Here is a 25,501-nt window from a genome sequence, read left to right on the forward strand (position 1 = left end):
TAATATATGTGAGGGTGCCAATTGATAGGATTCTACTGAAAATAAATGTTTTACTTCCACTTTGCCATTTATCCAGTTTTTTAAAAATATTCTAGAGTTTATTCCTTAGAAAACATTTTTCATAGTAGGTTTTAGATAAGGATGTTCTCTGGCAGTTGTCAAGTAATTTCTACATTAAAATTCATTCTGTTTATTATAGGGAGTACCAATATTCTTATTTTGGTCTCTGGTCAATTCTCATTCACAGAGAAGCAATTTCAAAATTATATCTAATGGCTCTCCATCCAGTATCGCATCTCTTTTCACTCTCAGCTAAAAAATCAGCTTCTTTCTTTAGAGAAAATATAATGGGAATCAAGCATGGATTCACTTAATTTTCTCTTTTATATTCACAAACTTACCTATACCTGTTATCATTCTTATCTCTTTCCCTTCTGTCCAGGACTAACCTCTTCACATATGACCCTGATCATATATGTTCTTTAACTTCTCTAGAACACTGCCTTCTATTATTACTATGCATTCATTTTCCTTCTCTTCATTGGCTCCTTCTCATCTTCCTGTCTCTAATTCCATCCCCCTGCAAGTTACCACTTCATTCTTCTTATTCTTCACTCTCATTCTCTCCCAAGACTAATGAATTATGACTATGTTCCTGCTATATTTCAGAAATAGTGTGTGTGTGTGTGTGTGTGTGTGTGTGTGTGTTGCTGGGGATGGAATCCAGGGCCTCATGAATGCTAGGCAAGCACTCTATCACTGAGCTACTTCCCCAGCCCCAGAAACTTTTCACTAAAGCCACCATCAGCTGTTTTCAGTCCTTATCCAAATACCTTCTCTGTATGATTCAGTTACTTATTCAACAAATATTTAACACTGAGTGTATATCAAGGATTGTCCTAGGTACAAGACCTCAGCAGTGAACAAAAAGATAAAAACCACTATCTTCATAGAGAGGTAATAAAGACAGATACTAATGGAAGATACAGACAACAAGATAATAACATCGATAGTAGGTCAGAAGTGCTGAGGGTTTTGAAAACAGGGAAGGGATACAGTGAGTGCCAGGAGTAGGGTAGGTTGCATTGTTATCAATTTACTTGGTGGATTTCTGGTTTTATTTCAATAGTGATCTTAAAAACTGCTATCTCTTAAAAGTCAAACTTAAGATCTGAAGAAGCTGGGCACAGTGGCACCCATCAGTAATCCCAGCCATTCAGAAGTCTGAGGCAGAAGGATGAGCAACTTCACAAGGACCTAAGAGACTTAGTGAGACCCTGTCTAGTACCAAAAAAGTAAAAAATAAAAAGACCTGAAGGAGATGAGTGAACCCATGTGCACACCTGGGGAAGGGCTAGCTATCATAGGAAAGAACAAGACCCTGACACAGGAACATTCTCTGGACTTGTTGAGCACTATCTTTGAAAAATCTCTTATAGATGATTCTGGTTTCTATTCTTTATAAATGCCCTAAAACAAAAGACAAACAAGAGAAAAACAAGCAAGTTTATTACAGTGGGCAGGGTACATCATTCAGGAGAAACCTCAATGAAAGGCAACTCAAAAAACAGTGACTTAGAACTGTAGCTTATACAGCATCTCCAAAAAAGAACAACAGATTTCAGAGAAGTGACAAGACAAAGGAAAGCTGTTTTAGGTTTCCTGAGGCAGGAAATTATGAAGATAAACAAAATGAGAATAAGCTAAAAGAGCAAGATCTCTGGTGCCATCTTTGAGCTGATAGTTATCTCTGGTAAAGGAGAGAGAATTCATATCCTATTTTTATATGAAAAGGAGGGAGGATAAGAGCTATTCCTCAATTTTCTGCTTCTTAATGGCCTTTAACAACAACAACAACAAAAAAATATTAGGTCAAAGAGGTCCATTTGGGGTTATCAAATTTTGGTTTCCTTTAACAATCTCTTCAATGTCAATAGTCACCACGGTTCTAACAAAAGCTTTCTCATACTTCCCCTACGAGATCCCAGCAATTCATACATCTTCAAGTATATGGTCATGAGAAATTTGGTTGTCTGGCTCTGATTTCTCCTTTGACAATGTCTTTTGATGTTCACATTTGTATTTCCAATTGGCTACCAGAGATGCTTACCTGGATACTCTAGACATTTCAAACTTTAAAAACAAAAAACATATATTTTCACGTTACTTATACTCAAGGCTTCACAACTTTTATATTCTCACATATTCTTTATCTAGATTAATTTGAAGTCATTCTCAAATGCTTTGTCTTACCTCATCATCTCTCTTCCTACCCCCAAGTACAACTGTTCTCTTAATTTTACTGTTGAATTCTTTTTTACATTAATATTGCCCTTCCATCTCCTGGTGGGACTATTATAGTAAGTTCCCAATTGGTCTCCTAGTTACTACCCTCATCTCTAATCTTTCATGTCTGAAATTATCTTTCAAGTCAGTTTCTCGATTAACAAATCTCCAACTTTTCTCATTGCCCTTTTTAAGAAGTCCTTTTTTTTTTTTTTTTTGTTAGGTTGTTTTTTGGTGCTAGGGATAGAACTCAGGTGCTTGCAGATGCTAGGAAAAGCTGTACCATTACACCACATCTCCAGCCCACAAAGTCCATTTCCTTAATATGGTATGAAGACCCTTCAATGTCTGGTCATAATCAGTTTTCAATTACTCTGAACCTAGGGCAGTCACTCAGAATTCCTCCCTATTATTTCAAAACCCCATATATTTGCTCCTTCTTATTCCCATATTCTTTAGATGAATGACAAAAATCTTTAGACAATTTTGTGGAAAATTTTAAGTTTCCATTTATTTTTAGGAATCAGGATTTTTTTTCCCCAGTACTAGGGATCCTTACCATTGAGTTACATCTCTAGCCCTTTTAATTGTGAGACAGGTCCAAATTGGACCTGAACTTGCAATCTGTCTAAAGTCAGTCTCTCTGTTGTTTTTAATCTTTCTCACTTCAGAGATTTTCCTCTGCCGTGTTAGCCTCCTTCAAAACAATTATAAGAATTGAAATTAACAACTATAAAACTTGTCACCTACATTTGCACATAAACTTCATGAAACCAGGGCCAGTTTCTAACATGTTTACTTATTATTATCCTAGGCACCAAAAAGAGAACAAAAATTATCTGGAGGAAGCACTTGATGAATACTAAATGAATAAAAGATAATAATTAGCCAGCAAATGAATAATCCCCTAACAATTCCTGCTGTAAAGCTTTAAAACCTGAAGGCAGCATTGGTAGTAATTAAATAAAGTGATTTTTCCAAACTGCAGTGTTGACTCTTTTGGATTGTCCTCAAAATTTTATACTTTCTCAATTTCTGCTAATGAGTTTGATATTTTTCACTTTCTTTTTCCTAATATAATGTTTTAAGTATTTCTTGGATCTTCTGCTTTTCTTCTTGCAAGGAGTTATGTATTAAATACAGTTAATGTATTACCTGAGTGGGTTTTATTTGCTAGACTTACAACATATTTTGTAAATATTTACTGAACTTCATTCTAGACCACGTACAATGAATCTAAACAATAGATTTATTGGAAAATAGTACACCTTGTATAATCACAGACTTCCATATTTTAAATTAGAAATGTCCAAATAACATTTCAGGGCTCATAAACATGAATGTATATCAAACATCTATTTTCTTCTCTAATAACTGGTAGATTCCATTTATTCATGAACATTCATGTGGCATGCATTGTCAGCCCAACAGAATTCACCAGATATTTAGAATAAATTTCCCAATAATAATAATGTTAACAATAGTTTTATTATAAATAATATTAACATTATCATACAATCATAATATAAATACATATATATATATAATAATCAGGTAATATAGATTATATTATGCAACATAAATATATTATGCTCTATTATATGTAATATATGATTAATATTCCCATTTTATTGTTAATGATAATAAAATATAATTTAAAAATAAAATATAATTAAGAGAAATCATTATTATTGTTGTTATTAATTGTGGTCCTGGGGATTGAACCCAAGGGCAGTTTACAACTGAGCTACATCCCCATTCCTTTTTATTTTTTTGAGACAGGGTCTTATTAAGTTGCTGAAGCTAGTCTCTAACTTATGATCCTCCTGTGTTAGCCTTCTGAGTTGCTGAGATTATAGGTGTGCACCACCATGTCTGGCTTCTCGATATTATTATTATTATTTTGTTGGTTTTTTTGGAAATGGGGATTGAACCCAAGGCTTTTCGAAAGCAAGGCAAATACTTTGCCACTGAGCTATATCTTAGCCCTCTCAATATTATTTTTAAATAAAACTTGTCTATTCAACTCTTAGTTTTGAAATAAGGGAAACACATAGATGATAGAGTATAACTAGATTAGTGTACGATCAGCAAGTAGTACAGATATCCCCCAAAGCTATTTTCCTACAGTTAAATTTTATCTCAATACTGGGATTTCTTTCTTTCTTTCTTTTTTTTTTTTTTTTTTTTTTGTGGTGTTGGGGATTGAACCCAGGGTCTTGTGCATGAGAGGCAAGTACTCTACAAACTAAGCTATACCCCAAGCCCTCTTCTTTTTTTTTTTTTTTTTTTTTTTTAACTAGCAATTGAGTTAAGGGTCACAGAGCCACAGCCATAGCTCATTGTACGTATTATTTTGAGACCGTATTGCTAGTTTGCCTCACTAAAGTGCTGAGGCTAACTTTGAACTTGAGATCCTGCCTCAGCCTCCCAGATATCTGGGACTATAGACAGATGCCCTGCTTAGTAGTGGGAAATTTTTAACCTCAAATAATTTTCATTTGAAAATACTATTTTATAATTTTTAGTTAACTTCCAAATGACATTTTATGAAGAAGAAAAGTAGGAAACTAGAACATAATGCCACAGGGATTCAAAGTAACCTATATAGTTTCAGAATGAGAAGAAAACAAAATACCTAAGAAAACCATGTTGTTCTGGTTATCCCACTTGGGAAATGTCTGCTAAATTGATTGAAATATTATATTTTGGCAACAGTTGAAGATATACATAACAAAAAAGATGATAAGGATGTTAAGTTTTTTGCTATCTAAAATATTTCATTGAGAGAAATGACTATATTTTCTATGTTCTTGAAAGTACCTAATGTGAAAATATTACAAAAATACTGATGATGATGATTAGAAAAAGCAGAGTAGGCATTAATCTGATTAAAAATTACACAATAAAATAAACTTAAGGTGGATGCTCAGTTTTGTTGTTTTTATTTATTTTTTATTTTTACATGTACATATGTGGTGCTGGGGATTGAACCCATACTCTCATGCACGTTATGTAAGCATTCTATCACCAAGCTATATCCCTAGGCTAGGTGCTCAGTTTTAACATGGACATATTTTTTTATATATTTAATTGTCAATGGACCTTTATGTATTTAATTAATTTATTTATATGTACTGCTGAGAATTGAACAAAGTGCCTCACACATGCTAGGCTCTACAACAGAGCCACAACCCCAGCCTCAACATAGACATATTTTTAAAATTGACAAAATGATCAGGTGATTTGGTGATTTCCTTAGCAATGTATTAATGGTAGCTGCTGTCATATTTTATAATTACAGTCTCAGGGACACTGAATTTGTCTTAGTAGTAGAGAAGACCTTTACAGCCCACACTCCCATGATTCACTTCAGTATTTAGCAGATTCCAAGTTAAAACAACAACAAACAAACGAGAGCTTTCATAAAATATGTCCCCTTTTCTATCACAAAACCTACAACTTATAGCTCTCCTAGATCCAGATATTGAAGTTTTTCATTACTAAACAATAAAAATAGCCCTAAAGGCCTTCACCACCCTGAAAATTGCTCTGAAGTGCATAAACGTAGATCACAACATTCAGTACTCTAAATATGATCAATAAATAATGTTAGCTTTAGTAGAAATCATAGGTGTCATCTATTTTGTCTCCTCTTCTAAAGGCTCCAATTCTGCCCCTGAATATTCTACCCCAAGGTATTCCCACATATTCCTCAAGCTACAGCAAGATAGAGGCTGTATCTTATTCACCCTCTAATACAATGCCTATCCCAGAGTGAGATTCTTAAATTTATTTTTTTTTTGAACAATGAATGAAGAAAAGGTAAGGAAACTGGTTCAAAGAATTGGAAACAAGGTCAAGACTGCCCGAGAATCACAGCTCTTAGGTAAAATAAATCTACATGGCTAGTGAGATGAGATTTGTTGTATTAGCCTTGTAGCATCTGGGAAAGTGGCCAAAGTCAGTTATGCTCTAGGCACTAGGGTAAACTCTCTTGTTCTGACTCTTCTTATGGGCTGATAAATATTGAATTTTTTTTGTTAATTGGAGTAGTAAAATCTGAGATTCTGGTAGGAGACTGGGAGGCAAAAATTGAGCCTACCTTGGTCCTAGGCAAATGAAGTCTACCTAGCAAGGCAGTTCTGTAAGATGAACCTAACTCCTAGGATTCTACAAAGAAAGAAAGTATGCATTCATTTTCTGGCCAGTGCCCTCTGCTGTGTGAAAGATAAAATTCAGAAGTTAGTTTTTATCCTATTTCTATTATCTAAAAATATCAAATAGCACCTAACCTTAAGACAAATTGACATGAGTTAATCAAAACATGGCTATAGAAATCCAGGAAAAAAATTGAGTGCTATAAGAATATGGTCACAAAATAAGACTGCAACATCATCAGGCAAAAGTAATGCTTTTAAAAATGACAGTGAAAATTATTCAATTTTTGTTAAAATGAATATTTTATAATTTATAAATTTATAAATAAATTTACAAGGCATAACATTATCATTAATACTGTACAATACTTACACCTTCTCCATATTGCAAGTATCGTTTATTAGTTTCCTGTTTACCAAAGGTCTCCAAAAACTTTTGACGGTAAGCAAGAACTGTATCAACATGTGTTTTGTATTTTACAGCCAACTCCAGGGCTCTATAATGAGAAATAAAACATATTATCAGAATTGCTTATATCAACCTAAAGTTTTTTGTTAATTCAGTCTTAGAAAAAATTAAATAGCCATTTAAATTCTGTAACTCAATATTGATTCATGCGATTAACTTATTTTTAAAGTAATATTTTATTCAAATAGCTGAAGAGACTAAAATGAACTACTGAAAACAATGGTTCAATACCAAAGACACAAAATCTATACATAGATGATAATTTGCAAATATCAAACCAGATTAATCCTCACTTCCAGGCTTATTTTCACATGTAGCTTTTGGCCAATGTCTCTACCACAGCAGCCCCGTGCATAATACACATTAGTTGAGTCAGGAACAACCCAGCAGAGTAAAGCTCTCCTACACTACTTATTTTTAACTTGTTTTAAAGTATGAATAACAATCAGTAAAAAATACATTACTTTTTAAGTTCTTATCTTCTAATATGATTCCTAAATATGTAGTAATGATTAAGCAGAGCTAAATATTATAAATCTGTTATTTTATTTTTTACTTATTTAATTAAAATTTAATTGATAAATACAAACAAAATTGTATATACTTATGAGATATATGATGTTTCAATATATGTGTACATTATGTAATGTTTAAATCAGATTTAAGATTTATCTATGTCTTCAAACATTTATCATTTCTTTTTTTAGTTGTTCTAATTAGTTATACATGACAGAATACATTTGGACACATCATACATAAATGGAGTATAATTTCTCATTCTTCTGGTTGTACATGATGTAGACTCACACTGGTCGGGTAGTCATATATGTGCATAGGATAATAATGTCAGATTCATTCTACTATCCTTCCTACTCCCATACCCCTCCTCTCCTTTTACTCCCCTCTACCTAATCCAAAGTATCTTTGTTCTTCCATAGCCCACCCTTATTGTGAATTAGTATCTGCATATCAGAGAAAACACTTATCGTTTCCTTATGGCAAAGCATTCAAAATCCTTTCCTCTAGTTTTTTGAACTATTCAGGTACATTGCTAAATCTATAACCATCCTACTGTGCAATAGCACATCAAAACTTTTTCCTCCTATCTATGACTTAGTGCCCATTGATTAATCAAGAATTTTTTAAAGATTACTGCTGAAAAATAATAAGTATATAAGCAGCAAAGACATGTATAATAAAAAAATATATTACAGTTACAAGTCAGAAAAGTAGATGGCTCTGGATAAGAAATAACACCTCAAAATTCTCAAATTCTGTAAATAATACATATCTGCTGGGATTTACCTATCCCATAAAGAAATTATTTTATATATTATAAGTTGGGTGGAGAAGTATATAGATGATAATTCATCAGTTTCTACATTAAGAATAACTTACTTTGTATGCCAGGTTTCCTGACATATAAGTCTACTCTTCCTATCTCTCCAAGCTTTTTTTTTTTTTTTTCAAGTTTCTTAAGTAAATTCACTACTTTTTTCTTCATTGAGTTGGAATGTTTCAGTTCATGGCAATGATCATTCTTCACATACTTCTTGTGCAATTTCTGCACAAATAATTGATCAGTCTGAATTAAAATTTCATGTGAAAAAATATTACCCTTAAATGAGGCTCATTCATAAGATATAAAAATCACTTATATATTCTTTAGCTTTTTAATCTGCATCTTTGTGTACATATTCAAATTATCAGATAGTCTTCAGATACTCTTTTTCTGTGTTTGTCATTACTCTATTGAGATAATTTCTTCTCATGAGTCTTTGAATAAATAAGAAAAACATGGAATTTCATAGATTCATCAGCATTAGTTGAAATCAAGGAGAATATTAGTGGGTTTTTTTGCCATATATTCTTTATTACTACCCAAAATATGCTACTTTAGCACCATCAGTTGGGAGTGAATCTGATTCTCATGACCTCAAATTTTATGAGATCACTATTTGTTTAACTCTCTCCTTAAGGCTGTATTCACAGAGCTATAATCAATTCTTGTCCAAGTATATAGCCATTGTGCTACTGAAAAATTCTGGGAAAGACTTTGGTTCACTATAAATTGGAATGTACATGGACAGACACAACAACTGCTCTGAAGCTGACTAAAAAAAAAAAATGTTATTTTTCCAAATGTGGAAAAAAATGCTTAGTAATGAGGAATTTGAGTGATTTGGAATCAGAAAAAGCTAAATCTGTTATTTTAATGGATCTTTTTAAAGATTTTTTTTTAGTTATAGATGGACACAATACCTTTATTTTATTTAATTATTTTTATGTGGTGCTGAGGATTGAACTCAGTGCCTCACATGTGCTAGGCAAGCATTCTACCACTGAACTACAACTTCAGCACTAAATCTGTTATTTTAGACAAAGATACTTTTGTAACTAAGATATTTTGTGGAGATAAAATTCAGAAGTTAGCTTTTATCCTAACCATGTCTATTATTTATCTAAAAATATCAAATAACTACTAGCCTTAAAACAAACTGAATATTATGAAAACATACAAGTTAATCAAATCATGGCTGTAAGAAACCAGAAAAAAAATTAAGTGCTATAAGAATATAGTCACAAAATAAGACCACAACATCATGAGGTAACAAGTGATTCTTTTAGAAATTATGGTGTGAAATTTTTTTGCAACTTGTGACTCTTTGGTAGGAAAATTTAGTTCATTCTTAGTATGCTTTTATTTGCCCTACTACTAACCAAGCTAATCATTTTAAGAAGCGTTTCAAAAATGCTGTATATATTGAAAATTGATAACTGATGGATGTTAAAGACTTAATATGAAAAATAAGAATATAAGTCATGTAAAATACAAATGGTAATGCCAAATAGCATTTCTTATAGAAACATATTGACATATTACTAAATCCAAAGATCAGTATTTGCTATCAATAAAGTTTCCTAATCTCTGATTTTCACAGAAAAAAGAGAGTAGGCAGATAGGAAAGTAAAGGCACAAGAACAGAGGAATGACAGAAAGGCAAAAAGCAATTCACAGTAGAAGATAAATGCCTCAATTCTTCTCTCTCATACATAATTCCCTTATTTATCCCTAAGGCTCTGATTTCAGTGGTGTAGCGTAAGTGGAGACTCTGGTGAATCACCCTTTTGGCACAGTACTGTCCATGATGGAGAAGGAGATCTTGACTGTGCAAAACTGAAAGTGTTCTAAGTGAGGATACATAAGAAGCCAATCTGTATTATCTATCCTTATTGTCATTACTATTAATTATCTGATTAAGAAATGGCTAAGGTAAACATTGAAATAATAAGTGCTATTTAAAATGTCCTCTAACAGTACACACTGAGTAAAAATGTTTCTTTACCACATTTAGGAGAGAACGTACTCCAAATTATATAAGGGTTTTGGGAACAGTATGTCTCTAGTTTTAAAAATGGTTATTTGGCAACCAAACAAATATGACATTAGATTGGAATAAATCCACGTATTTTAAATAGAAGGAAGTTATATAAAAAGATGTTAGAACTTTAAAATATGATCTTTATGCTGGGTGAGGTGGCACTTTCTAGTCCCAACTACTAGGGAAAGCTGAGGGGGAGGATCAATCGCTTGAGCTTATAAATTCAAGAACAGCCTATGAAGCATAAAAGGACACCATCACAAAACAACAACAACAACAAAATATGATCTTTTGCATAACATGATTGAATCACTTTGCATAACTGATAGAACAGAAATTATTTTTTATTAAAGTATCAATATGGGGGTTGGGATTGTGGCTCAGTGGTAGAGCACTTGCTTCCCATGCATGAGGCCCTCGGTTTGATCCTCAGCACCACATAAAAATGGAATAATTTTTTTTAAAAAAGATATTGTTCCATCTGCAACTTAAAAATATGTTTTAAAAAAAGTATCAATATGGTTACTGGGAGCTTCTAGTTTCTACCTCTCTTAACTTCAATTTTTGAAAGGAGACTACCATTAAATACCTAAAATGGATCTCAAACAGGCAAATTGCTTACATACAACTGCTTCTTCGCTAAAGAAAGAAACTGAAGAGGACCTAAGAGAATGGAAAGATCTTCCATGTTCTTGGATAGGCAGAATTAATATTGTCAAAATGGCCATACTACCAAATACGCTAAACAGATTTAATGCAATTTCTATTAAAATCCCAATGACATTCTTCATAGAAACAGAAAAAGCAGTCATGAAATTCATTTTGAAAAATAAAAGGCCCAGAACAGCTAAAGCAATCATTAGCAAGAAGAATGAAGCAGGAGGCATCACAATATCATAACTTAAATTACAATACAGAGCCAGAGTAACAAATGGCATGGTATTGACACCAACACAGACACATAGATCAATGGTACAGAATAGAAGTCACAGAGACAAAGCCACATAAATACTGTTGTCTTACACTAGACAAAGGCACCATAAGCACACATTGGAAAAAAAGCCTCTTCCACAAACATTGCTGGGAAAACTGGAAATCCATATGTAGCAAAATGAAATTAAACCCCTGTCTCTCACCCTGCACAAAACCCAACTCAAAGTGGATCAGGAACTTAGCAATTAGACCAGATACCCTATGCCTACTAGGAGAAAATGTAGACCCAATTTTCCACCATGTAGGCTTAGGAACCAACTTCCTCAATAAGACTCCTAAAGCACAAAAAGTAAAATCAAGAATCAATTAATGGAATGGTATCAAAATAAATGTTTTGATATGTTCTCAATTGTTTCCTTTTCTTTCATGGGAAAGGAAACAATTGAGAACATGAATAGAGAGCCTACAAAATGGGTAAAAATCTTTTCCATCTGCACTTGGAACATTAATCTCCAGGATATACAAAGAACTCAAAAACCTTAACAAAACAAATTCAAATAATCCAATCAATAAATGGGCTAAGGAAAGCCTTCAGGAACACTATAAGTCAAAAGGGTAAAAAATGTACCACCTCAGATCCAAATAATCCAATCAACGAATGGGCTAAGATACTTCACAGAAGAAGAAATGTGAATGGTCAAAAAAATAAGAAAAAGATGCTCAACATATTTAGCAATTAGAGAAATGCAAGTCAAACCTACACTAAGATTTCGTCTCACCCCAGTCAGAATGACAATTATCAAGAATATAAGCAACAGTAAATGTTGGCAAAGATGCAGAGGTTCACTTATTGCTCGTGGGACTGCCAATTGGTGCAACTACTCTAGAAAGCAGCATGGAGATTCTTTAGAAAACCTGGAATGTGGATGCCCATTCCTGCTGCCCCATCTCCCAACGGAGAGGACTCCATCTTGAGACACCACTGCCACCGACATCAATATGCAGCAGCCTCCAATTTAGGACACTGGCCAGAGCCTGGCTTGTTGTCACCACCACCACTGCCATCTCCAGGCACAGCCACCTCCATTTAGGGATAGTGGCCAGGGCCTAGAGGTTCACTGTAGAGGTGCCTGCAGGTCTGGTTGTACCTGGGGTCTTCCTTCTAGGTGTACAAGTAACCATCATCATGCTGCAGAGGTGGGAAAGAACCAGGGTCTCCCAGCTCCTGGAGTCCTGAAGCGCATGGTGACATATGGGGCTGGCTATAGCGGGTCAGAAGGTTGCAAGAAGGTGTGAAGGCATCTGGCTCTCTGTTCACCCAGCCAGCCGGTCCAACACCCACTGGGATCCTGGGGCCCTCGTTTAGGCTGGCACTCGCTGGGCCATGGCACTAGCACAGGCCCCAACTCCCTCTACAGTCTGGCATCCATCAATCCCATGATCCTGCTAGGTCTGGCATCAGTCAGGCACCCAGCAGGGCCCTCTGGCTCATCAGTCCCCAGTCTCCCAACCCTTCGCTATCCACCAACCAGGCCCAGTGCTCACAGCTACATGGCTGGCCTGCATCTTTCAGTGCCTGGTCTTGATCCATTCGATACAGAACAGTTCTCCAAGTCAGGCACACAGGTCCCAGTGTTCAGCCCTCAGGACAACCTGGGGGAGAAGTACCTGACATCTTAATAGGAGCTATTTGGTTTAAAGGTATGTATTGTTTGCATTGGGTGCTGTTAATATTGATCTTTCCCTTAAAGGTGAGGTACTGAAAACCTTCAGGGACACTATAAGTTGATAGGGCAGAAACTGTACTATCTCACATCCACACTGCTAGATGGGAGGACACATAAACAACATGAAAAAACAAGGGAACAAGGCGCTTCAAACAAACCAAGATGCTCCAATAATAGAATCCATTGATAACACGTAAAAGGAGTTCAGAATGCACTGATCCAGAACATAAAGGATTATGTGAGGAGTGAAATCAGAGATAAATTTCAGGAGGTGAAAGATCACTTCACTAAAGAGACAGAGATTATAAAAAGAAATCAAGCAGAAATTGTCAAACTGAAGGAATCAATAAACCAAACTAAAAATTCAATGAGAGATATCACCAACAGACTAAACCACTTGGAAGATAGAACCTCAGGCAATATATAATCTTGAAAATAACATTAACCACACAGAGAAGATGGTAAGAAAACATGACAGAACTACCAAGAATTATTCAATAACACAAAAAGACCAAATTTAAGATTTATCTGTATAGAGGAAGGCACAAAGATATAAACCAAAGGAATGCACAGTCTTTTCAATGAAATAAGTCAGAAAATTTCCCAAACCTGAAGAATGAAATGGAAAATAAAATACAAGAGGCTTACAGGACCCCAAATGTACAAAATTACAACAGATCCACACCAAGGCACGTTATAATGAAAATGCCTTACCATATAGAATAAGGATAGATCTTTAAAGGCCACAAGAGAAAAGTATCCGATTACATAAAAGGGGAAACCAATTCAGATCTCGGGAGATTTCTCAACCCAGACCCTCAAAGGTTGGAGGTCCTATAACGTATACCAAGTTCTGAAAGAAAATGGATGCCAACAAAGAATCTTATATCCAGCAAGATTAAGCTTCAGATTTGATGATGAAATAAAAACCTTTCATGATAAACAAAAGCTAAAAGAATTCACAACTAGAAAGCCTGCACTAGAGAACATTCTCAGCAAAATATTCCATGAGGAAGAAATGAAAACAAGAAGAAAATAAACTACAAAATTACAAAAAACCCAGCAAAATGAGGCACTACATTAAAGGAAAAGACAATCAGGGAAAAAACTAAGTCAAATTTAAAACCAGAAATAAACCAAAATAAATGGGAATACAAATCATATCTCAACAATAACCCTGAATGTTAATGGCCTAAACTCATCTATCAAAAGACACAGATTGGCAGATTGGATTAAAAACAAGGCCAAACAATATGGTGTCTCTAGGAGACTAACATCATTGGCAAAGACATCCACAGACCAAAGTTCAAAGGAACATTTCCATATACCAAACAAACCCTTCTAAACTTCAAGAGTCAAATAGACTATAACACAATTATACTGGATGACTTTAACACACCTCTCTCACTAATGAATAGATCTTCCAAACAAAAACTAGACAAAGAAACTATACAACTATCGGTTGTATTATTTACAACTAATAATTTGGACTTAATCATATGTAGAATATTTCATCCATCATGAATGAATACATTCTCTTCTCAGCAGCACACAGATCTTTCTCTAAGATAGACCACATCTTATATCACATAGCAACTCTCAGAAATATAAAGAAATACAGATAGTACCTGCATTCTAACAGATCATCATGGAATGAAATTAGAAATCGATGATAAAATAAAAAACAAAAGCTACTCCAACATGTGGAGACTAAATAATACATTATTGAATGATGAATGGATAGCAAAAGAAATCAGGAATGAAATAAAAAAATACTTAGAGGTAAATGAGAATAATGGTAGTTTGCATTCTTCTTTTCCTATTTGTATGCCTTTAATTTCTTTCATCTAACTGCTCTGGCTAGAGTTTCCAAGACTACATTGAATTGAAGTGGTGAAAGAGTGCATTCTTGTCTATTTCAGTTTCTGGAGGGAATGTTTTCAATTTTTCTCCATTTAGAATGATTTTGTGTTTAGCATGGATAGCTTTTACAATGTTGAGGTATGTTTCTACCATCACTAGTTTTTCTAGAGTTCCGTTTTTGTCATGATACATTTAAATGCTTCATAGACATCCAGAGATGGAAGTAAACCAATAAATGCAGAAAAAGCATTTGACAAAATATAGCACCCCTTCATGTTCAAAAAACTGGATACAAATAGGAAAAGGAGAACTCAAACTATCACTATTTGCCAATGATATGATTCTATATTTAGAAGATCCAAAGAATTCCACCAGAAAACTTCTAGAATTCATGAATGAATTCAGCAAAGTAGCAAGATATAAAATCAACTTTCATAAATCAAATGCATTTCTATACATAAGTGATGAATCCACTGAAAAAGAAATTAAGAAAACTACCTCATTCACAGTAGCCTGAAAAAAAGTAAAATATTTGGGAATCAGTCTAATAAAAGAGGTGCAAGACCTCTACAATGAAAACTATAGGACACTAAAGAAAGAAATTGAAGAAGACCCTGGAAGCTAGAAAAATCTCTCATGCTCTTAGATAGGCAGAATTAACATTCTTAAAATGGCCATACTACCAAAAGCGCCATACAGATTTAATGTGATTCCTATTAAAATCCCAATGACTTATGGAGTATTACCCTGCATTAAAAATGACAAAATCATAGAATTTGGAGGGAAATGGATGGCATTAGAGCAGATTATGCTAAGTGAAGCTAGTCAATCTTTAAAAAACAAATACCAAATGACTCCTTTGATATAAGGGGAGTAAACAAGGACAGGGTAGGGACGAAGAGCTTGAGAAGAAGATTTACATTAAACAGGGATGAGAGGTGGGAGGGAAAGGGAGTGAGAAGGGAAATCGCATGGAAATGGAAGGCGATCCTCAGGGTTATACAAAATGACATATAAGAGGAAAGGAGGGGTAAGACAAGATAATACAAATGGAAGAAATGATTTACAGTAGAAGGGGTAGAGAGAGAAAAGGGGAGGGGAGGGGAGGGGGGATAGTAGAGAATAAGACAGACAGCAGAATACATCAGACACTAGAAAGGCAATATGTCAATCAATGGAAGGGTAACTGATGTGATACAGCAATCTGTATACGGGGTAAAAGTGGGAGTTCATAACCCACTTGAATCAAACCGTGTAATATGATGTATTAAGAACAATGTAATGTTTTGAACGACCAATAATAAAATTAAAAAAAATCCCAATGACATTCTTCATAGAAATAGAAAAAGCAATCATAAAATTATTTGGAAAAGTAAGAGGCCCAGAACAGACAAAGCAATCCTTAGCAAGACGAGTGAAGCAGGAGGCATAATACTACAGACCCAAGTAACAAAAATGGCATGGTATTGGCACCAAAATAGACACACAGACCAATGGAACAGAATAGATGACACAGAGACAAAACCACATAAACACAGTATCTCATTCTAGAGAAAGGTACCATAAGCATACATGAGAAGATAGTCTCTTCAACAAACATTGCTAGGAAAACTTGAAATCCATAAGTAGCAAAATGAAATTAAACCCCCATCTCTTACCCTGCACAAAATTAAATACAAAGTGTATCAAAAACTTAGGCAATAGAACAGAGACCCTGTGCCTAATAGAAGAAAAAGTAAGTGGGGCTGGGGTTGTGGCTCAGCGGTAGAGCGCTCACTTAGCATGTTGAGGACCTGGGTTCAATCCTCAGCACCACATAAAAATAAATAAAATAAAGGTATTGTGTTCAACTACAACTAAAAAATAAATATTTTTTAAAAATAGAGGGAAAAGTAGGACCAAATCTTCACCATATTGGCTTAGGAACTGACTTCCTTAACAACTCTTAAAACGCAAGAAATAAAATCAAGAATCAATAAATGGGATGGAACCAAACTAAAAAGCTTCTTCTCAGCAAAGAAAATAATAAGGTGAACAGAGAACCTACAGAATGGGAGCAAATCTTTACCACATGTACCTCAGATACAGCATTAATCTTCAGGATATGTAAAGAACTCAAAAAACTCAACACCAATAATGGGCTTCCTTCCTAAAAAGACACTTCACAGAAGAAGAAATATGAATGGTCAAACATTTAAAAATGTTCAACATTTCTAGCAATTAGAAAAATGCAAATCAAAACTATTCTAAGATTTCATCTCACCCTAGCCAGAATAGCAATTATCAAGAATACAAGCAACAATAAATATTGGCAAGAATGTGGGGAAAAGGATCACTCATACATCGATGGTAGGACTGCAAATTGGTGCAAGGAATCTAGAAAGCAGTATGGAGATTCCTCAGAAAACTTGGAATGGAACCACCATTTGACCCAGCTATCCCACTCCTTGGTTTATATCCAAAATACATTCTAAATCAGCATACTACAGAGACACAGCCTCATCAATGTTTATAGCAGTTCAATTCACAATACCTAAATTATGGAACCAACTTAAGTGCCCTACAACAGATGAATGAATAAAGAAAACATGGTATATATATTCAATGTAATATTACTCAGCCATTAAAAAGAATGAAATTATAACATTTGCTGGTAAATAAATGCCTATCATTCTATGTAAAATAATCCAATCCCAAAAAATCAAAAGCAGAATGTTCTCTTTGATATGTAGATGCTAACCGACAACAAGGGAAGAACGATTAGCAGTTCATTGGACTGGACAAAGTGGAATGAAGGGAAGGGAAGAAAGATGGCAACAGGAAAGACAAAAGGATGAATTGGACATATCTTTCCTATCTTCGTATATACACGACCCATACAACTGCACATCATGTACAACCACAATAATGGTGGGATCCTAATTAGAACATGTTATACATATTCTATGTATGTATAATATTTCAAAATCACTGTCGTGTTTAAAAAAAAAAAAAGAATTGCTTCTTGTTAGGTTGCAGGCAATTTTCAAGTCCAAATAGGAAAGACAAAAGCATAACTTAAAATATCTATGCCTCTCATATAGAGTAACACATATAAATAAATAAAATCTCTTCTCTTCTAGAGAATTTAAACAAATAATAGAAAGTCAAGGATCTTAAAAGTAACCTAATATATTCATCATCTAATACTTAAGTTCTATACTTCTAGAATATCAGAATTAGAAATAGCACAACTTTATAACCCCTAATTAATGGATCTAGACAGTGATCATCAATGGCTTACTAACATCAGAAAAACAGTTATCATGGAAACATATACAACACTGCCTATTATAGATCCTTAGCCAGCCCTTCCCCCAGAAAAATCAAATTTAAACCTACCAAGTTTCTATATTCAACAACCAATCAGAAACTAATTCAGGATATAGAGGAATATGCTAAATGATACCATAAAAATGCAATCAACAATGTCCAGACTATGGGGTTTGTATAAGGCCAGTTCATTCAATGGAGAAATTGCAAGAAAACATAAACAGAAATAGAAGAACCGATGCTTTTAAAAAAAAAAAAAAAAAACCTTAAGAATGCATCAACTAATCACAATATGTGGATCTTTTTTTGGATCCTGATTCAAACCATAAAACAAAATATTTATAGATCAATAGAGAAATAAGAGCACTGAATACAATAATGTTAACCTTTTAAGATATGATCATGAGAGCTGGGGCTGTAGCCCAGTGGCAGAGTGCTTGCCTAGCATGCATGAGGCACTGAGTTCCATCCTTAGCCCACCTTAAAAATAAACAAATAAAATAAAGGCATGTTGTCCATCTACAACTAATTTAAAAAAAAGACACAATCATGGTACTGGGACTATATTAAAAAACTTTTAGAGATATAAACTAAAATATTTATAGGTAAAATTATATGATGATTATGATTAGGTCACATTAAATAGAGAAGAAGAAGGGGGAAGAAGGGAGATTATCTACAAATTGGTGATTGTTGAAGAGGACTGATGGGTACATGGAGATTAGTATACTATTCTCTATTTTTACTCTTATATTATTATATTGCTATAATATTATTATACTAGTATACTACTATACTATAAACTATACTATTCTATTTTTGTGTTTGTAATTTTTCCATAAATTTTTTTTAAAAATTTCATCTTTTTGTTTCTTCCTGATTTCTTTTGCCGATTCCTCTTCTTAAACCAGACCCTTGAATGTTCATATTCAACAGATATGTACCTGCTAATCTCTTTCTTTTTTCATTCTTCAAGTTCTTTTGGTTAATCTTAGCTATATTCTTTCCTCAAACCAGTTATTTTAAGAAATTAAACAAGACCTTAGAAGATAGAAAGATCTCTTGGATAGGCAGAATTAATATTGTCAAAATGACCATACTACCAAAAGCACTATACAGACTTGATGCAAATCCAATCAAATTCCCAACAACATTCTTTATAGAAATAGAAAAAGCAATCATAAAATCCATCTGGAAAAATAAGAGACCCAGAATGGCCAAAGCAATCCTTAGCAAGAAAAGTGAAGGAGGCAGCATCACAATACCAGACCTTGAACTATATACTACAGAGCAATAGTAACAAATCAGCATGGTATTGGCACCAAAATAGACATGTAGACCAATGGTACAGAATATAGGACACAGAGACTAACCCACATAAATACAGTTATCTCAGACTAGACAAAAGTGTCAAAAACATATATTGGAGAAAAAATAGCCTCTTCAACAAATGGTGCTGGGAAAACTGGAAATCCATATGCAGCAAAATGAAATTAATTAATTAATTAATTAATTCCCTCCACCCTGTACAAAACTCAACTCAAAGTGGATCAAGGACCTAGGAATTAGACCAGAGATCCTGCATCTAAATAGATGAATTGTGAATAAATTGCAGACAAGGACAATGGCCTTTGCATTTTTACAGTACCAACAACATATTTCATGATTCTTTGTTCAGTTATAAACAATGACAACCAATTTGTGTGAATAAAGAACATAGCTGAGCGTGGCGGAGGTCTATAATTCCAGCAGCTCCAGAGGCTGAGGCAGGAGGATCACAAGTTCAAAGCCAGATTCAGCAAAATCAAGTTTCTAAGTAACTCAGTCAGTTCCTGTCGCCAAATAAAATACAAAGTAAGGCTGGGGATATGGCTTAGTGGCCATGTTCCCCTGAGCTCAATCCCTAGTTAACCCCCGCCCCTAACAAAAAAAGGACAGAAATAGAATGTCTGAATTAAACAAATAGTATAAGTCATTAGGACATAAATAAAGCAATTACAGTATATCACAAAATTAACCATCTGCCATTTTTATTACTTCTATTTAAGGGAAAAACAGAGATAGAGATTAGAATTTTTGTAGACAGCCTAAGAGTTATAAATATAAGGCCTTACAATTGGGAGATATATGAGTTATCTTTGTTCACTGGAATACACGTTCTGAGAGAATGAGTGGAAGGATTTAATACATCAGAGAAGATTAGCATGCCACTCTGTCTCAGAAAGCAATTTGTCCCAAAGTCTAATGGAACGTTGCTCCTAACGACTCCCTTCTTCTTGCTTCAACTATTGTCCATTTCCTGGTGACTTATAATCTAAAAATCCAGTTCAAAAGTTTCTTATGAGTTTCAGGTCCATTCAATAAACTATTATCAGATGTTTCTTCAAAAGTATTTCAAATTCTACTTAGCTAAAAGTGTACACATTATCTTCGCTACGAAATCTGCTAGCAGTGCCACCATCTTCTTAGTATTAATATCAGAAATCTGGGAGACATCATAGACTCTCTTCTTCACACCCTCAACTTTTAACTAATCACAAATTCAGAGAATACATAAATCTTTAATTGTAAATTATTCACAAATATAAATATGAATAAACTGTGTGGTGATAGGAAACTATTAATACAATAGAAAAATATAATTTACTAAGTGCTAAATGGAAAAATATATTAAGGTCAGTCAGGTTTTAGAATTAATGAAAAGCATTTTTATTACCTTTCCCAGTTATAGAGATTAATATTGATCTGAATTGCTTGATAAATAAGGCCAGCTTGAAGAAGCATTATTTCAGCCTCCTGTATGTTTCCACTAAACATTAGTATGTGAGCCATTTTTGATTCTTTAGAGGGAAGATCTTTTATTGAATTGATGTATTGAACCTTATCAATCTAAAACAAAAGAAAAATATTTGAAGTGAAAAATAATAGAAATATGACAAATTATGGTGAGAAAAATTACACATTATATATGTAAACATTATTTACTTACCTCACCAATTGCTGCATAAGCTATTTCTGCAGTAGTCATGTCCCGATTAGCAACTGCCATAGCAGCTAGGCAAGCCCACATGGTTTGCTCCTAAAGTAAAATATAAGAATTACCTCAACTACATGGCTGAAATGTCTTAAAACAAACTTCTAGTAAAATAATAATTAAAGCAGTTAATTTAAAAAATAAAATTATGGAACATGGCAATGAAAAAAAACTAAAAAAATAATGTGAGGATTTCATCGTGTTACTTTGTTTAAAATACATTAATAACAGAGAATTTTCAAATAAAATTTTCTAAATACTTTTCTAGTTATCAAGGATTTATTTATTTGCTTATTTATTTTTGTGATACTGGGGACTAGATCCAAGGTCTGGCACATGGTAGGCAACTGTTCTACCACTGAGTTACACTCAGCCCAAGGTTGTTATTTTATTTTGTTTTTAATCTGAAATAATTTAAGGGTATAAGCCCTCCCATCTCTTTAATGAGGGACCAGAAATTATAAATTACAGGGAAGCAGAGGAACATAATTGTTTGATGTTCTCAAACAATACTATAGTGACAAACAGCTACTACCAATTCATTGTAAGGAAAAGCATCTATTATTTTACAAAGTGTATTCTGAGGGATGTTAACTGATATTCAATAAAAGAGATCTATGGTCAAACACTTTTGGAAAATACTGAATTCAAATAATTTGAGAAATGCTGATCTAAAGCAGAGATTCTTAACCTTAGTTATACAAAAGAACCATCAGAAGAACTTAAAAAATATGCCTAATCCTCAACCCAGACCTAATGAAATAAAATCTCTGTGGGGGTAGAATTTAGGAAACTGACTTTTATAAAAAGTTCCACAGAAGATTTTTATATATGCTAGTATTTACAAACTACTGATCTAATTATAGCTTCTTCAAAGAATAAATCACACAGCCATTCCTCTGAATTGCTCATGTTCGTTTATAAAGCAAAAGACATGATCCTATTCATAAATTTTTTACTCCTTAGTTTTATCATTACTCATCATGCAAAAAGGTAAACCCATTCACAATATATACATAACTATGTATCTGAAATGTAAAGTACCTTAACAAAGCGACAAAGTCTTACAGCATCCTCCCATTTTGAACTGCTTACATATTCATGGAGAATAGCAGGATATGGTGATATGCTGATGTGTACCAGGGAGCCATCAGCTCTTCTTATAGTTACCTGATTTCCAACAAAACTCACAATATGAGGATTTTTATTAAATTCACTGTTTAAAAAAATAACAAAAGGCAATTTAAGATCACATTCTGAGCAAAATTTTCATATTAATAAATTTGAGAAGTAGACCCCTGAGGTGCATAGGGAGTTTTCAATCTCTAAAATGTTCCCTCCAAAGTTATATATGCATTAAAATAAATATTTGAATCTAACTTGCTATATGCACATATTTGAAGAAATATATACTATCAATCTAAAGTGACAAAAGTTCTTATGTATTTGAAGCTATTCTTAAAAGCATCTAAAGTGACCTTTTGCTAGTTTGGACCTTGTGTTCCCTCAAGGTCCATGTGGTTAAAGGCTTGCTCCCAAGGGTGATGCTCTGAGGAAGTGATGGGGCCTAGTAGGAGGTCTTTAGGTCTATTTCACTTTTGAGACATAAGTGGGTGGTTCTGCTCTGCCATATGCTCCTACCATGATGTGTTACCTCACCACAGGTCTAAAAGCATCAGGGCCAACCAATCATGGTCTGAAACTAAACCAAAATAAGCCTTTTCTCTTTATAAGTTGATTATATCAGATATTTGTTACAGTGATAGAAAGTTAACACAAATTTTTTCCATCTTAAGATAAATCATGTAAATGATTAAATAACTAAATTTTTGTTTTTAGAAGTAAAAGAGGTAAACTAATAAAAATTAAGCTGAATTCCAAGATTATATATTATTTTTTAATAATAAAAAGGTAAACTTTAAATAAGTAACTAACTTCATTAATTTAAAAATTAAGTAGTTTTATTTTGGTATCCCTCTGATTTTCCTGTGGCCGTCGACTCAAATATTAAAAATGAACTCAAATTCTAGGCATGTAGGCAGTGGTAGAGCACTTGCTTAGCTTGTCTAAGGCCCTGGGTTTGATCCCCAGCACTGCAAAAACAAACAGACTCAGAACAGATTTGAAAACCAAGTTATGGTTTTCATAGAAGCCTTTTCTCAAACTTATATTTTCTCCAAGAGTTTTCCTATAATCTTTTTTTTTTTTTTTTACTTTTAGTCTAAAACAAAAAATTCAACTTAAAAGACATATACATTCCTGAATTTCTTAAAGTCTATGATAATCTGTGTTTTGGGTAGTTATCACAAAGTTGTGCTTCACTGAAAAATTTTAACAGTGTCTGTATTAAAATCACTAAATCACATTGAAGAAAATTATCTAAGCTACCATTAAATACTACTAAGCTTGAAAATTATATTAAGAGGCAAATAAATGGTTCATATTATATATTCAATTTAATTCCATCACTTAGACCTCATTAAGCTAGTTTTAGCTGAACAATTTATTTGATTAAAATAAGATACCGTGTAGAATTGAAATCAGAGTGAATATATGACAGTCTATTACGGTTTCATTTACCACAACATAGATTTCTATGTAGTAAAATGTTACCTTGCATCTCTTTCATACAAAGTTTTAGGCAAAATGTCTCTGTCCACATAAACCGTATTGGGGTAATACCACACTGTGAATCGAGTATCTTGAAGTCCACAAAGGATATTGCATGTATCACACCATGCCAAAGTATGCACCATTGTTCCTTAATTTAACAAGAATATATTAATATTCTATTAGTTTTGATATATAAGTATCAAAAATATATCTTTAAAATCAGCTAACAAGATCCCATTTAACTTTTGGTAATGATGTCTCTACTTTCTAAATGTATGATGATAAAACATTCAAAATTCACATAAAAATTAATGAACATATTTGAATTTTCTACTTTAAGCCATTACATTTTTAATTTGTAGGTCTTTTCTTCAATGCCAATTTAGGTGCAGTAGTTAAAGACTTGATATTAAAATGGAGTGAAATAGCTAAGAAATGTGAGACCAAAACATTTTAAGATTCATTCAAGCAAGGAAAATGGTACATGACAGAGTAGAGCTAAGAAAATGGACAATAATTAAAATATAAAACATATTAAATTTTTACCAAGTTTGATAATTTGTTCTTCCTTCCCAAATCGTTTCACTGAAGTGATATAGAGATCTCTATTTTTATCAATGAATGCAATTTTTCTATCATTAGTAAGTCCTTTTTGATCCAGAGCAATTTCCAAGATTTCATTCTAAAATTTTAAAAAATATATAAATGTAGGACTAGTTTTAGTTGCAAGACCATTTTGATTATTTAATTACAATATTTATTTAAAGATCAATTAAATGTCACGTATTTATAATGATAAAATGTCCCTTTTAAATAATTTTAAGTTGCCAATATATTAATAATTCAAAAGCTACACTAAAATTTAGCTTCCTTTCCTACAATCCAAGTGAAAGATAGCCTTTAAATCATAATAAAATAAAGGTTATATAGATATGCTGTACACTGAGAAACCTGCTGAATTATCCATGAAGGATCAGGTGAAAAAGGTAGGGAAAATGAGAGGTTTAGTTCAATGAACAAGCCCCTCTTACCAAAATGAATTCTAAGTTGGGCACGGCGGTGGCATGCAGCTCAGGAGGCTGAGACAGGAAATCACACGTTCAAAGCCAGCCTTGGCAAAAACGAGGCACTGAGCAACTCAATGAGACCCTTCCTCTAAATAAAATACAAAATAGGGCTGAGGATGTGGCTCAGTGGTCAAGTGACCCTGAATTCAATCCCTGGTCCCTCCTACCACAAAAAGAATGTATTCTAAGTATACTGGTTAATACCTATATCTTAAGAATTAGTTAAAAATAAAATTTGGACATATGTAGAAATATTTCATTCTTCCAGAGCCTTAGATTTTATAGATTCTTCATATTCATTTCCTGTGAAATAGGAAATCTTATATAGGTATTATTATAATACTTATTTTGCAAATCAGACTCACATTTGTTAAGCAATTTTGCTCAGAAAAATTTGGTACCAAACAGATCTAAAACTTAACAACTCAGCCTCCTGATTCTAAGACCATTGCTTTTCCAGAAATAAGAGTTTTTCTGGCATCCTACATTAAGCTACCATATTAGCTAGTAAGATAAACTTTCTTATAACTTAGAAATGGTTTAGAATGTATTCATTTCAATTCAATCCAAAAGGGATTTCTGGGGGATCACAGAACATGGTCTGACTATGTTGCCCAGGCTGGTCTTAAATTCCTGGCCTCAAGCAATCTTCCT

The 25,501-nt window shown here is 33.5% G+C and overlaps 1 protein-coding gene across 1 annotated transcript in view; it reads right to left on the reverse strand.

Moving 5' to 3' along the window:
- Ift80 (intraflagellar transport 80) overlaps window positions 1–25,501 on the reverse strand; it is a 130,920-nt gene that overhangs the window by 10,297 nt on the left and 95,122 nt on the right. Inside the window, exons 14-19 of the mRNA XM_077793983.1 lie at window positions 24,327–24,462; window positions 23,781–23,928; window positions 22,212–22,383; window positions 21,123–21,212; window positions 20,850–21,022; window positions 6,820–6,943 (exon numbers count right to left, since the gene is read on the reverse strand). Coding sequence (XP_077650109.1) covers window positions 6,820–6,943; window positions 20,850–21,022; window positions 21,123–21,212; window positions 22,212–22,383; window positions 23,781–23,928; window positions 24,327–24,462 — 843 coding nt within the window. The remainder of the gene's footprint in view (window positions 1–6,819; window positions 6,944–20,849; window positions 21,023–21,122; window positions 21,213–22,211; window positions 22,384–23,780; window positions 23,929–24,326; window positions 24,463–25,501) is intronic.

This window comes from Urocitellus parryii, chromosome 2 (assembly GCF_045843805.1).
Source record: "Urocitellus parryii isolate mUroPar1 chromosome 2, mUroPar1.hap1, whole genome shotgun sequence".
Lineage (NCBI taxonomy): Eukaryota > Metazoa > Chordata > Mammalia > Rodentia > Sciuridae > Urocitellus > Urocitellus parryii.